Source organism: Sinohyriopsis cumingii, chromosome 8 (assembly GCF_028554795.1).
Source record: "Sinohyriopsis cumingii isolate HCF-2022 chromosome 8, ASM2855479v2, whole genome shotgun sequence".
Taxonomy (NCBI): Eukaryota; Metazoa; Mollusca; class Bivalvia; order Unionida; family Unionidae; genus Sinohyriopsis; species Sinohyriopsis cumingii.
The window spans coordinates 7,077,940-7,094,499 of NC_142968.1; the positions used below are offsets into that span (position 1 = coordinate 7,077,940).

Genomic DNA, 16,560 nt, shown 5'->3' on the forward strand with positions numbered 1-16,560 from the left:
TAATGTTATAAAAGTGAAATATGTTCATGTATGGACTCTACCTATTGTTATAAAAGTGAAATATGTTCATGTACAGACTCTACCTATTGTTATAAAAGTTAAATATGTTCATGTACGGACTCTACCTATTGTTATAAAAGTTAAATATGTTCATGTACGGACTCTACCTATTGTTATAAAAGTAAAATATGTTCATGTACAGACTCTACCAATTGTTATAAAAGTGAAATATGTTCATGTATGGACTCTACCTATTGTTATAAAAGTGAAATATGTTCATGTACAGACTCTACCTATTGTTATAAAAGTTAAATATGTTCATGTACGGACTCTACCTATTGTTATAAAAGTTAAATATGTTCATGTACGGACTCTACCTATTGTTATAAAAGTAAAATATGTTCATGTACGGACTCTACCTATTGTTATAAAAAACGTGATAGATCTTCATGTATGGAAAAAAAGTTAAAGATGTCCATGTAAGGACTCTACTGGTCTGATATGGTCAGGCAATTTCAGTCATAAGTCATTCCATGAGAGTTTTTGGAACTTTATCAACCTGGCTGCTTATAACGGAAGCCAAATCAATGCCAGGGCAGGAAACCCAAACACAACTTTGATAGAACATATCCAAAGAAACATTTATACCAAATTTGTTCAAACTGGCAAGACCATTCTGAAGAAGTTGAAAATAGGGTCTCCATACATTTTTTGTGAAAGCAACCCCACTAATAGTGGACCCATGTCAAACAAAATCTGTACAGAAAAGGTTTCCCCCTGCTCCACTAAAACTAACAGTAAGATTAGTCAAAAATGGCTCAGCCATCATGAATATGCTGAAACTAGGTTTTCAATATGCTTGCTTTGGAAGCTAAACCTTTTTAGAGTAGCCACACTGGGCCCAATTTTGATAGATTATGTTTCCAACTGGTTGCTAAGGAAATCACACTGTTTGCAATGGAGCTACCCAACACAATTATGATGGCATGTGGTCAGAAGCATTCCTATTGAGCTTGATCATAGCTAACCAAATCATTCCAGAAAATTCCATATTTGTTGCTATAAAAGCCACTCAGCTGCTTTGGCAGCAACTCCAAAAATCTATTTTGGCAGTACAAACATTTCTACCAAGTCTGATCAGCTGATTTTGGGATGAAGTGGAAACTACAATTGTCTACAGATGTTACAGACTGAAACTTCAAAACTGGTGTCTTACAATTCCTCTGTTAAAGTTGAATACCAAAGATATTTTGCAAGATTTTCTGGTGATTTTTTTAGAGAGAAAAAAATGAATACTGTATACTCAGTTGCAAAACAATGTTATTTCACTGATTAATTTGAATCGCATATAGGATGACATACAATTTTTTAATAAATCTAGCAGTAATATCATCTGCAGTACATACAAATTCAGTCACTTCAAATATCTGTACATTTTCATGTCACTACTCCCATTCAGAAATGAATATATGGTATTTACTGTACTGATCCATTTCATGACAGTAATCGTTGCATCATACTTGTATCTACAGCTATTTCGATTTTATTAGTTTTAAAATACTACTGGTAAATTAAATATTTCCCACTGCACAGTGAAGTGTCCATCAATTCTTCTTATCATGGGTGTTTACTAGTAAGCTTATTGCTTCCAATTTTGTGCAAGTCTGAACAACCTGTATGTGTATTATATTTTGCATTTTGCTGAATATACACTTTTTCTTTTTGATGCAATAAAATTTTGATCTGATCTAAATTTCCCTTTTCCATAAGCTAGATCTAATATTCCTAAGCAATATTTCCAAGTTATCTGCCAATGCACATTGCTGACAAGCTCTTGGCTTGTAAAGACAAAACTCACTTGGTTTTCAAGCTGACGATCCTTTTGATCAAGCAACAAATCTGATACTTGTTCACTGCAAAGTCCTACAACACACTGTGCACATTCAACCTTAATTGATAGCACATAAATGCAGCACCCTCTTTGTTTTTTCAAGTGACAACCCTTTGATCAAGCAACAAATCTGATACTTGTTCATTGCAAAGACTCCTACAACACAATGTGCACATTCAACCTTAATTGATAGCGCATAAATGCAGCACCCTCTTTGTTTTCTCAAGTGACAACCCTTTGATCAAGCAACAAATCTGATACATGTTCATTGCAAAGAGTCCTATAACACCCTGTGCACATTCAACCTTAATTGATAGCACATAAATGCAGCACCCTCTTTGTTTTTTCAAGTGACAACCCTTTGATCAAGCAACAAATCTGATACTTGTTCATTGCAAAGACTCCTACAACACACTGTGCACATTCGACCTTAATTGATAGCGCATAAATGCAGCACCCTCTTTGTTTTCTCAAGTGACAACCCTTTGATCAAGCAACAAATCTGATACATGTTCATTGCAAAGAGTCCTATAACACACTGTGCACATTCAACCTTAATTGATAGCACATAAATGCAGCACCCTCTTTGTTTTTTCAAGTGACAACCCTTTGATCAAGCAACAAATCTGATACTTGTTCATTGCAAAGACTCCTACAACACACTGTGCACATTCGACCTTAATTGATAGCGCATAAATGCAGCACCCTCTTTGTTTTTTCAAGTGACAACCCTTTGATCAAGCAACAAATCTGATACATGTTCATTGCAAAGAGTCCTATAACACACTGTGCACATTCAACCTTAATCGATAGCGCATAAATGCAGCACCCTCTTTGTTTTTTCAAGTGACAACCCTTTGATCAAGCAACAAATCTGATACTTGTTCATTGTAAAGAGTCCTATAACACACTGTGCACATTCGACCTTAATTGATAGCGCATAAATGCAGCACCCTCTTTGTTTATTCAAGTGACAACCCTTTGATCAAGCAACAAATCTGATACATGTTCATTGCAAAGAGTCCTACAACACAATGTGCACATTCAACCTTAATCGATAGCACATAAATGCAGCACCCTCTTTGTTTTCTCAAGTGACAACCCTTTGATCAAGCAACAAATCTGATACATGTTCATTGCAAAGAGTCCTATAACACACTGTGCACATTCAACCTTAATCGATAGCACATAAATGCAGCACCCTCTTTGTTTTCTCAAGTGACAACCCTTTGATCAAGCCATATATCTGATACTTGTTCAAAATGGTTACTTACAGAACTTAAGCTCAGTCTTCAAATAAACATCTGCATATGAGTAAAGATGAGGAATCAGAGTCGGATGATATTTAAGACTAGACGACGACGGAAGATTTCAGAACTACATTGGTCCCTCGGATGATGAGACTGAATTTTTGGACCAGACAACATTATACAGTGACATTTATAGGGTACTGTGAGTCACAGAAATGTGGATTTTACTTCCATTATTTATTTCTAATACATATGGAATTAACATATTAAGGGATATTGTGAATCAGATCATTCTGGGCTAGTATTTTTATGTGAGCAATAACTAAACTCTATGGATTTATCATATAAATTGATTTAAATGTCAAGTATTACAGCTTTATAGCCATGAAGATACAAAAAAATGAAGATCGTTAATTTATTTGTGATATATTCCACTCAATAATGAAAGTTTATTGTACACTGGTTTGGTTTTATTTCTATCCCAGTTGGCTTGTTTATTTTTCCAAGTGCATTTCTGACTCACTGACAACAAATCAGCCTTCAGATGTATATGGCATGGAAAATTCACCCCAACTCATAGGAGGGTCATGAGAAATTACAGCTGAGTTACCCTCAAGTATATACAAAAATTAAATTTCAAGAAAAAAACCTGAAAATCAAAAATTAGTTTTTTTAAAAACATCTAGAACAAATTACATCATGCATCAAAAAGGAAAATATTTTAAAAAAGAGTTTCTTCTGGTCGCATTGACCTTGACCTTTGGTTCCCAAATCTATAGGGTTTTTCTGTACCCCAAGTGCAATCCATCCTCTAAGTTTGGTAAATGGAGAACAAAAGTTACTGAAAAGAATTAATTTTCTCCTTTTAACTTCTGTCACCTTGACCGATGAATCCCAGAATCAAATAGGGTTCTTCCTTGTCCCATATGCAAGCCATCCACAAAGCTGTAGATGGTGGAAAACTCAAGCTTTTGTGCAGAAACCAATATTTCTTTCAGTCAAAACAGCCTTGACCTATGACTTATTGACCTCAAAATCAATAAGATTCTTCGTTACACAACAGCCTTGACCTATGATTTATTGACCCCAAAATCAATATGATTCTTATTTACACAACAGCCTTGACCTACGACTTACTGACCCTCAAATCAATATGATTCTTCTTTACACAAAGTACAAGCCATCCACAAAGTTTGGGAACTCTAGATAATGGACAATGCAAGTTATTGTGCAGGAACAAAATTGCTAAGAGACCTGTATGGCCAGACAGATGGACCCTGCAGCGCCAGACAGATGGACATTATAACATTGCTCTGCTTTACAGCAGTTATATAAAAGGGAAACAATGAGGTCACAGTCATCACTGAGGGCAAAGAGTCCATAAAAAAAAAGTGTATTGTCATATTGAGTTTCGTTACAATCCTTAAATATTCTGCACAACTAGTTTTGACTCTGCAAAAGACTGTATGAATAATTCCAAGTCACTCAAGTCATATATCGCTCAGGTTGCATTTTTAGTCTATCCCATTTACATATATTTATTACATACCCATTTAATCTTACATGTCTCATCTGACAGCCAAACCACATCTTAAATCATTATTTCCACATCACACCCTAAATGGGCCTATTTAGCTGCTTTCTACGATGTCCATACTCTTCAACACCCTAAATGGGCCTATTTAGCTGCTTTCTACAATGTCCATACTCTTCGACACCCTAAATGGGCCTATTTAGCTGCTTTCTACGATGTCCATACTCTTCAACACCCTAAATGGGCCTATTTAACTGCTTTCTACAATGTCCATACTCTTCGACACCCTAAATGGGCCTATTTAGCTGCTTTCTACGATGTCCATACTCTTCAACACACAAAATCAAACTTTTATAAATCCTTATACATTTCGAATTGCATTCTCAGTATAAAGCAGCATGTATTTATTAGTGTACACGAGGGGGTATATAATAATACAAAACTGAATTCTTGTTTAGTTCAGAGTTGGGGAAAAGAACTTTGATATTACATATTAGCACATCTTGGCTTCATGTCCTCAATGTATTTCCTCATCATATCAAACTTATTAGTTCCGATGACTCCAAACAAAAAATTTAGTTTTGTGTATACGTCACATTATTATTATGCCATGATTTTTGGTAATTTGCTGGTGGTTACCAAGCAAAACTGGGTAACACTTGAACCAGGATGACATGACAATGTATTGGTAACTACCAGACAAATTGGACATCACTGTTTAATGGCACCCATAATTCTGCAGCACACTACCCACTTGAACCAGGCTGGAATTTTCTACAGGCTGATAGAAGTCTATTTTTACCAAACCTGTGGGTCATGCAAACTTAAACTATTATGGAAATGAAACCTCAGAAACTGAGCCAACGGACAATAGATGGGTACTACAGTCAAGCAAAAAGACCAAAGGCAGCCAAATGGAGAAAAAAATGGGTTAGTGATGAAACTGAAGTTGTGGTAGACGGCATTTCCTTAATAGCTACTGTCTGCACCTCATTTTAAAATCCCACTAAAATTGGACATCACTGAGAAAAAAATATGATATTTTAAATACATTAAAAATTCTGGGAGGGTTTTGGATGTTCAGTCAACCCACCCTCTTTCCTGTTCCAATTTTATTTTTTCACTGAAAACACAGAAACCTAGAAATATAGCCATTTAAAGCAAAATGAGACAATCCTTCTCAATACTGAATCAATATATAAGATATCCGAAGTCCTCCTGCAATTTCTTTATTTAAAATGAGAAAAGTCTATTCATTTCAAAACCTCTTTACACGAATTATGAGGAAAAAGGATATTCTTCAAAACTGAAATCTGCACGATTATGTTTGCAAACAAGAGCAATGATGCCGAGCCTAAAGAATGTCCTTGACCTTGATGGTCCAAGTAAAACACCATTTTCTCTGAATATAAGAATTAAGGCAATACAGATAACATGACACTGCCAGTCTGTAGGTATAGAGGCAGTCTTTTAGGTATGAGTGTACAAGGCAAACGTTTACCAATGTTCAGGTTCAAATAATGTCTACTCATGGCAGCATTCAATTCACACTTGAGCCCAATACACCTTCATTTTCTTTGCTCTGGAGCAATAGATTATAAATTTACTTTTAATAACAGCTGTCAAATGATCTTAATTACTGGAAAATATTCTGTAAGACTGTTCTACTTTAACCAGTAATGTACAAGGTCATTAAATCACTAACTTTACTTAGCTGGAACAATATACTACATTGTGTAAGGTACTCAATAGTAATGGCAGACTGTAGAGTACAGCTGACTGTGATTTATAATTTTCTTTTCTGACAAATAAAAGAGGACAGCATTAAAAAAGAAATGTATTTTACAGATAGATTCTGACACAGCTGACTCAAATTTGGTGACATTTTTTGTGTAAAACAAATTTTTTAAGCAACTAATATTTGTCTGCAGTAAAATTGTGCTTGTGGAATTCATAAAAGTCATATCAATACAAAGCGCTAACATGTGACTAATTAGCAACAACATCAAAAGCTGTGGACAATTAAATTTATGGCACGATGTGAAAAGTATTTAGATTTTAGTACAAGGAATATTTTAATATATAAATGCCTTGGAGTTTAAAAACCATGACAACATGATAAACAACTGGCTTACATTTCTACGTAAACTTATATTTCAGTATATTTAGTGCCATTACCAAAATGAAATAAAAATGATGTAAAATTTCAATTTAATTCCAGCATTAGAAGAATGATTAGTTGTTTGGCAGAAATAAATGTTATCTACACCTTAACTTTTCACATGTTATTCCTTATACATTTTACAAAACAAGAATGAGACAAATATTTGAATGCATTGCATTTACTTTAGTTGCTATTGGTGCCACATTAAAATGAAGCCAAGAGTGCTATATATTAAAACGGTCTACCACAACAACAGGACAAAATGTATTTTGATGAGGATACCTACTTTACCAGCCTGTTTCATCTTTCTGACCTTTACTTTTTTCTCTTTTGTTTCTTCCTTTGTTTTCTTCTTTTTGGCCTTTAAGTGTGAAGGATTACAATGTTATTAAAATTTAAAGTTGATAAATGGCTGTTTCTACTTTCTAATTCCATGCATTTTGTTTGACCTCTTCCATGGAAGACCTATGCTCTTTTAAATATCCATTGGAAGAAGAAGCTGACTGTCCATTGCAGTGGTTGCAGGTCTGGTATAATGTACTGGTATCATTATAAGAGTTATCTCCCCAACGATCAGGGACACTTCCTGATTCACTCTAAAGTTTGGGAAGAAAAAAAAATGGACACCACTCTGAAGTACAACAACTATTTCCTTACTTCCTGCATATTTGGAAAAATCCCCTGGAAATGATGCAGTAATCTCCTTGAATGGCAATCCAGATGTATCGCATTGGAAAAATCTTGTCTAGAAATTTTAACCAAAAATTTACAAGATTTACTATAATAGGGTTCCACAGAATGTAATGTTCTGCGTGCAAATCCCTGAATTAACTTTATGATATGCTACAATTCAGATAAAATATTTTAACTGGATTTATCCTTTAACAGAATAAAGTTTTCATCAAAGTTTACATGCCTGTACAACCAATTTTCATCAACATTTACATGCCTGTACAACCAATTTTCGATGATCTGACTAATATAACAAGGCCTCCCAAAAGTTCAAGTTCTACTCATGACAAAGATATATAAGGATGGTTCCCTCGTCTAATCATTAGAAATATACAGTAATAACACTGTTACAGAAATTAATCAAAGAGAAGACTCTGGGACAATTTATAAAGACTCTGGGACAATTTATAAAGATGCTGGGACAGTTTATAATAGGATTTATAAAGGCTGGGCTGATTTATAAAGACTCTGGGACAATTTATAAAGATGCTGGGACAGTTTATAATAGGATTTATCAAGACTGGGCTGATTTATAAAGACTCTGGGACAATTTATAAAGATGCTGGGACAGTTTATAATAGGATTTATAAAGGCTGGGCTGATTTATAAAGACTCTGGGACAATTTATAAAGATGCTGGGACAGTTTATAATAGGATTTATAAAGGCTGGGCTCATTTATAAAGACTCTGGGACAATTTAAAAAGGCTCTGTGATGATTTATAAGGACTGGGACAATTTAAAAAGGCTCTGGGATGATTTATAAGGACTGGGAAAATTTATAAAGACTATGGGATGATTTATAACGACTCGGGGAGAATTTATAAAGACTCTGGGACAATAAAGACTATATTTCCTGAAGAATAAGCACCTTCATTACATTTCTTTATACTGATCTCATGTCATTCACATTACTATTACATCCATTATTACAGCATTGAACTCCTACTCCAAGGATCAGAATACTGATACATTCCCACCTTCCCAGGTCAGATTAGGAAGGCTGACCCACCGTGCCCTTGGAAAAAGCACTTTGCTACCATTTCCTTGGCATGATACATCCATTATTATGCTAAAAGAGCTGTTAAAAATAACTTTCTCCTGCTATCTTCTTTGTTATAACAATACCTGTTCGACTTTGTCTCCTGCTACTATTATTGATATCTGCAGTAGCCCAGTTGGTATACAGCTGAACAAATAATTGATGGGTTGGAATTTTGATACCTACAAAGGCCAGCCTCACTTGGCTGCCTTGGTGTGCCCTGTGAAAAGCATTTAGTTCTTATTTTCTTGGCATCAATAGAGGCAACAACAAAAAATTCCTACTATAAGCAGGGGTTGAAAAATCTCTGAAAATCTGCAAAGCTGTTTGGGAACATACCAAGCATTTTTTACTCAACCAAATTAAACTCTTACTCAACCAGCAATTATAGAAAAACAACAGCTGATAATGTTAATCGCATAAATGTGATTTAGTGAAAGGTTGCTTTCTGGAACTCATTATGTGACTCTTCTAAAACTAGTTTTAAGTAATTACAAATTGAGACCAGTCTTCTCTCCAATGAAGCACCTGTATGATTTTGATAAATAAAAAATATAGATAACAAGCTTCAGGGAGGAAGTATGGATTTTCAATGAACAACGCTGGCAATATTCTTAAATGCAAAACACACTTAACCCCTGAAATCACTAACTTCTGGACATTTTTTCTTGACATTTCCAGTTGGGCAAGTGAATTTTCAGCCCACGAACAAATATATAGGTGTGCCCTATATATATACTCTTTTGCCAAATGTTTAAAGTTTTGCATACTTGCAATATGAAAACCTTTTCATACTGGGTACAATTAATTCCATGCAAACATTTGATGCCATAAAGAAATGTTTATATACATCAGAAATACATGACTGTGTACTGCCCACAATAGTAATACATGACTGTGTACTGCCCACAATGGTAAATCACAAATCAACTAAAATCACTGCAAGCATATACGCATCTCCAACAAACCACTTCAGTTTTAATAACCACAACTGTTACACAGTGAAGAAATACACTTACAGAAGCTAAAACCTGAACATTTTTGGTGGCCAGATTAAGGTATGAAATTTTGTTATTTCTTTTAGTATGCCGAATGATATTGGGAAAAAGGTTGAAACTGCATACAGCTGGGAATAATACTTATGGGAGGTAAAGTTTTTCTCTTGTTTTTACTCTTTGTTTTGTTTATATAGAATAAGAGGTGTGTTTGAGGGTTCTATTTTATTCATGACAACTCATTCTGGACGATTTTGTTTCACAACTTAGGTTTTTATTATTATAAGTCATGGTTTTTACCCGAAAGACTATAATGTCTATCAATCATATTGATTGTAATTCATATTTAGGCATGCAATGCTAGTACGTTAAATATATTATGCTATTATGTTGTAATCTACTTGTATAGATCAGCGGCAATTAAATATTTAATATTTTCACTGTCTTGCATTCATAAAATATTAGGTTTGCTATCATCAGTGAAAACACACCTCTTCCTGAATCATACTTTAAATGTTGAGATGCCATGATCTTTTCTATGATTGGAAAGAATAACTTTTTTGGTGTAAGGTTTCTCTGACAACAGCCAGGCATGAAGATGGAGTTTCTCCAGACATGGATAAAATAGTAGTGACCAGAGCTGTTTGAGAAGCATGGGGTTCTCTAAAAATTTTTTGGGTACATCTGTGGTCAGATAAAGAACTATCAAGCAGTGCCTGCCCCCATTTTCTGAATTATTTTCAGTAATCGAAAAAGCTGGTAGGAAGGCATTTACCCATATTCCCTCCCAGCTAAACAAGAGTCAGCCAACAGCTAAAGATAGTGGGTTTGGGCATGTATATATCAATTTGGGCAGTTTCTGGTTTCACTATGTAGCAAATAGGTGTAGCACTGATCAGCCCCAATTCAACTGATGACTAATGGATAATGAAGCATCTCCACATGAAGTTGGACTCTACTTGATACTGGGTCAGCTTGGACACAAAGCCTGACCAGGATATGTGTCACTTGAATTTTTATGGTGCTGGGTACATCAATGGCTTTTATAAAAAAAATGACACAAAAATTCTGTGGTTTTGTTTCTCTTGTTTGAGTAAGTAGTTACCACTGCCAAGTTGTCCAACATTATCATAAGATTCTTGCTTATTTATTCATTCCACTGATGCCCAGGAGGCGTCAAGAATGGCCTTTTCATCCAAGAAGTTGATGTGAATAGTCTTTTATTGACGTATCCACTTGCTGTTGACCATCACAAGGTCCTGTAGCAAGTGTGCTCCCTAACCTGACAAACTGGTATCTGTGCAGGTTGTGATTCTGTTTGTGGGGCTTCCAAAGCTATTTCTGCTGCAAGCTACTCACCATCTTGCCACTAAAGCAGGAAATGTCTGATTTTGGTGAAAAACATAATCTGATGTTTCAAATGACTTAAGAATGGTTGGTGTTGTGCCTGGCGGACCATCTGCATAGGGTACATATACATGTGTCAGAGACACAACTAATTCACTGTCACACTAAGTCCAAGAATTTGCAGGAACTCCCTCGTTAAAATTGCCATCATGGTGGTAATCTTCTTCATCACATGGATGATACTATGGATGTTACTGTCGATGATACTGTCGATGCAATTTGGAGGAAGATGAATGTGGTTGATAAAGAGTTAACAATTCCAAACAAAAAAACTTAGAAGGAACAAGGTTTTGACCTTGACTAACCACACTCAATGATTTAAAGAAGACTGTCCGTATCTTGAACTAAAACTGAATTAAGTGTTTTGTAACTGTGCTACCATTGCTGTGAAGGATGACATCCTGCAGTGATGAGCTGATGCAGTCCAATGTTTTTGTGGAGGCCCAAGGTCTAAGAATGTGGCAGACAAAAAAGTGCAAAAATTGGTCAACTACCCTGCTGTATCCAAAGCAAAAGTATTTGTGTCGTACCGTGTTAACTGGAACATGAAAATATTTGTTGGTCAGGTCAAGACTGATCATATATTTGTCACGATGAACTGACAGATGACCAGATCTTGCCATCTTCCAAAATTTCATTTCTTTACATCTCACAAGAAAATTTGTATTTATTACTGATATTTAAAACATTAATAGAGAAAGTTAATGTAATTTTCTTTTAAAAATATTTTCTATTATTATTTCAAATATCACCATTATACTTTTATCTGGATGCATGTAAATTTAATATACATGCTTCTGTGTCCTCCTCAAAGTCTTTGTTTATATTTTCAAACGTAATCATTCTTTAAAACAATTTTTCGTATCTTGAAAAAATAAAAAACAGTTACATAAAATACAGTACCTATGCTAACAGAAATACATTCGAAGTAGCACCTGACATAAGGCACCAGGACAGATTTTGTCATAGGTATAAATACAGTACCCATCCTAACAGAAATACATTCTAAGTAGCACCTGACATAAGTCACTGAAAATAATGCAGCACAGATTTTGTTATAGGTATCAATACAATACCCATCCTAAAACAAATACATTCGAAGTAGTACCTGACATAAGTCCCTGAAAATAATGCACCAGTAAAGATTTTGTCATAGGTATCAATACAGTACCATCCTAACACAGACACATTCTAAGTTGCACCTGATGTAAGTCACTGAAAATAATGCACCAAGTCATAAGTATCAGGTTGACTAATCAATTAATCAACCAATTAACATAAAAAAGAACATGAAGAAATATTTTCTCACCTTTTTCTTACCAAACAGATTTTTCTGTCTGAAGGAAAACAGCATGGCATCCTTGCATTCAGCGGGATGTTCTACAACATTATCATCACCAGACTGTAACAGATAATATAAACTGTATTATGCTGTATCTCAATTATCTACATTATCATCACCAGACTGTAACAGATAATATATGTTGTATTATGCTGTATCTCAATTATCCACATTATCATCACCCAACTGTAAACAGACAATGTAATCAAATTCCCAATTATCTACTACATTATCACCAGACTGTAACAAGACAAGTAATATAGCTGAATTATATGGTGTCCCAATAGTCTAGCAAATAAAGTACAAACTTCTTTAACAGCCAAATCAAGGAATGACACAAATTTATACTGTTTTGGGGCAGTAATATTTTATGAGAACTAGAAATGCAGTATTATTTTCGAGACTTCTCATACTGTGAACCCTTGCATAGAAAAAGTACCTTGTAGAGAAGAGTTTTTCCTGACTTGTTGATCATCCAGTATGGACTATAGATTGAGATATCAACAGTGCCTTTATCTTTCTTGACATGCAGGCCCAGCTCCTGAAAGCGAAAACATAATATAGGTATATACAAGCAATGATATAGATACAATCCAATGTGGTTTGAATAAAGGAAAGCCAGAAATTTCTGTAACTGACTAAACATAAAAATGTTCATTTGTATTAAATACCCCCAGAAAAATGAAGGTTCTTAACATCAAAGGTGTCATATTGATTTATACTTTTCAGAATGAACTAAATTCCAATTTAAACACAAATTTAAACTCAAAATAATAAAAGTACCATAATGAAACTACATAGAAGTTTTCTGTTCCAATTTGGTGGAAAGAAATAGTTTGATATGGCACAGGGATACATATGGGACATGCGGCACAGGGATACATATAGGACATGAGGCACAGGGATACATATAGGACATGCGGCACAGGCATACATATAGGACATGTGGCACAGGGATACATATAGGACATGTGGCACAGGCATACATATAGGACATGTGGCACAGGGATACATATAGGACATGCGGCACAGGCATACATATAGGACATGCGGCACAGGCATACATATAGAACATATGGCACAGGGATACATATAGGACATGCGGCACAGGGATAAATATAGGACATGTGGCACAGGGATACATATAGGACATGCGGCACAGGCATACATATAGGACATGCGGCGCACGGATACATATAGGACATGTGGCACAGGGATACATATAGGACATATGGCACAGGGATACATATAGGACATGCGGCACAGGGAAACATATAGGACATGCGGTACAGGGATACATACAGGACATGCGGCACAGGGATACATATAGGACATGCGGCACAGGGATACATAGAGGACATGTGGCCAAGACACAATCATAATCTATATCAAATGAATTCTTTTCCTAACGCAGAATGAAATACAAATGTAGTTTTGTATTTACTAGTTTTGTATTTGCTACATACCCTCTCTTGTAAACTTTCTAAATATTTTCTGCTTCATGGTCTGAATAAGTTCAAAACAAATGGAGATTTATAAAGGTCTGATATGGTTACTGAAGCATACTGATGTGTAGAAGTCAGTAAAAATGCACAAAGTTCAATTTCATAGTGCAATACATAATCCGTCTGAACACTAGATCAACTATATAATATTAAATAAGAAAAAATATTTCTTACCCATTTCATCTTATAGTATTTGATACACTGTAAAACTTTTGTGTCAAGAGGCAAATTAAAACCATTTTGGCATTTACACATATATTAACCTGCTAATATTTTTAGTTGCACTGAAGCAAACCTTTAGCAATTTAAATCTGCAATGAATTCCATTCACAATATATAGCAAAAAATATTTGGAAAGAATAAACAAGACAGTCTATAGTAAATTCAAAGTTACCCACATTTGTACCTTATTCTGAGTCGGGGAAAGAACCCATCTGTCTTATATTTAATCAGGGAAAGAACTCATTCAATACGGCATATGAATATGTATGTAGTAAATTCAAACCCACATCTTATTCTGAATTGGGAAAGATCTCATCTGTCTTATTCTGAGTCAGGGGAAATAACTCATCTGTCTTATTCTGAGTCAGGGGAAAGAACTCACTTGTCTTATTCTGAATCAGGGGAAAGAACTTACTCAATATGGCACATGAATATGTATGTAATAAATTCAAACCCATGTCTTAATCTAAGTAAGGGGAAAGAACTCATCTGTCTTATTCTGAAGAATGGGAAAGAACTCATTTGAAATGACACATGAACACGTATCAGCCAAATGACCTCACTGTATCCCTGTCCTTTCCTGAATTATGTTCTTTCCACCAAAATGGAACCAAACCTGTAGATAGCAGTGTCAAGAGAGCTTTCTTATGGAAGAATGACTTAACAAGATTTAGTCCCAGATGAAAACTGTAATCTCACCATGGATGTTTTCTTGCTTCCTTCATATGACTCAAAGTTCCAAACAGACAGCTCTGGGATGTCAATGTCCAAAGAGCGATTTCCCATCCATTCAGCTCCCATGTAGTTTAAAATCTTAAAAGAAAAGAGAATATCCTAGATATTTTCCTTTTATATATATATATATATATATATATATATATATATATATATATATATATATATATATATATATACTTGCAGAATATATACCACTACATATTTGTTTATAAGCTGACTATATAAATTATAAATCACCATCACCCTTTTTGGGCTAAAAAAATCCAATTTCTCTTTGACCCTCCCGAGTTTGGGTGTAATTTGTAAGTGATGTCTGATGAGGTGATTTGTCGTCATTGAGTCAAAGTTGCATACTGGAAAAATATACAAGTCAAACTGCATAAATATATTGATGAATAGGTAATATACGGACAAATCCAGTATAAAATAGAATTATATTAAGTGGAATATGTAACAATAAATTTGACAAGTTATTTAAAAAAATTCATTAAAATCAGTAATGCTTGACATTTTAAATCTACTGTAATCATAAATCCATGAATTCAATTATTGGGTTGTTACATGGGAAAACAAAGAGGCTGTCACTTGGCATTGAGCAAGTATCATACTTGTGGCTCTCTCAAAGGGTTGTTACATGGGAAAACAACGAGGGTGTCACTTAGCATTGAGCAAGTATCATACTCGTGGCTCTCTCAAAGGGTTGTTACATAGGAAAACGATGAGGGTGTCACTTGGCAAAGGGTTGTTACATAGGAAAACAACGAGGGTGTCACTTGGCATTGAGCAAGTATCATACTCGTGGCTCTCTCAAAGGGTTGTTACATGGGAAAACAACGAGGGTGTCACTTGGCATTGAGCAAGTATCATACTCGTGGCTCTCTCAAAGGGTTGTTACATGGGAAAACAAAGAGGGTGCAAGATAAGGAATTACTGTCAAATATGCACAGGAAGATGCAGAACTCTACTTGGCACTGAGAAAGAATTTATTTGCAGCTCATCCAAAGGAATGTCAACTTGAAAACAAAGCAAGTGCTGCCCGTACAAGCCAAGGGCATTGTGCACTGGCAGAACACTTTTGAAATATCACTTGGAAATTTAATCAAACTTATGGCAAATGAAAATACAAATTAAATCAAATATACAGCAAAATACAAAGATCAATACAAATACAGGTTATTCAGACTTGCACCAAAATGGAAGCAATACACTTGCTAGTTAACAACCAATGTAAACAAAATTGATGGAGACTTCACATTATTGTGGAAAATATTTAATTTACCAGTGATATTTTCAAAGTAATAAAATCCAATTGACTGCAAATACAAATATTGTGTAATGAATACCATTATGAGATTGAAAATGTAAAAATATTTGAATTGCCTGCATTTTCATATTATATATACTGTTTCCAACATTACCTCTAGATTTATCAAAATGCTTGTATGTATCTCATATAAGATGACTTCTACTATGAATGAATCCAATTTTTAGTAAAAACAGAAACAATGACTTGTAAGTGAGCACATCAGTATCTTCTACTGTCAGTATAGATCAATTCCATTGTACAATGCAATTATGACATGGCTCTATCACAGTGAATGTGACCATAATAAATTCCATTGTACAATGCAATTATGACATGAATATCATAGTGAATGTGATCGTAATAAATTCCATTGTACAATGCAATTATGACATGGCTCTATCACAGTGAATGTGACCATAATAAATTCCATTGTA

At 34.8% G+C, this 16,560-nt stretch overlaps 1 protein-coding gene across 6 annotated transcripts in view; it reads right to left on the reverse strand.

Moving 5' to 3' along the window:
- The window catches only part of LOC149792919 (intermembrane lipid transfer protein VPS13A-like), a 345,749-nt gene that overhangs the window by 83,311 nt on the left and 245,878 nt on the right, over window positions 1-16,560 (reverse strand). For 5 of the 6 annotated variants that reach the window (XM_089966749.1, XM_089966747.1, XM_089966746.1 and 2 more), the window contains 4 exons: window positions 14,782-14,895; window positions 12,795-12,896; window positions 12,323-12,415; window positions 7,126-7,200 (listed from right to left, as the gene is read on the reverse strand). In XM_089966749.1, the coding sequence (XP_089822875.1) occupies window positions 7,126-7,200; window positions 12,323-12,415; window positions 12,795-12,896; window positions 14,782-14,895 (384 nt within the window). The remainder of the gene's footprint in view (window positions 1-7,125; window positions 7,201-12,322; window positions 12,416-12,794; window positions 12,897-14,781; window positions 14,896-16,560) is intronic. The other variant, XM_089966750.1, reaches the window with a different exon arrangement.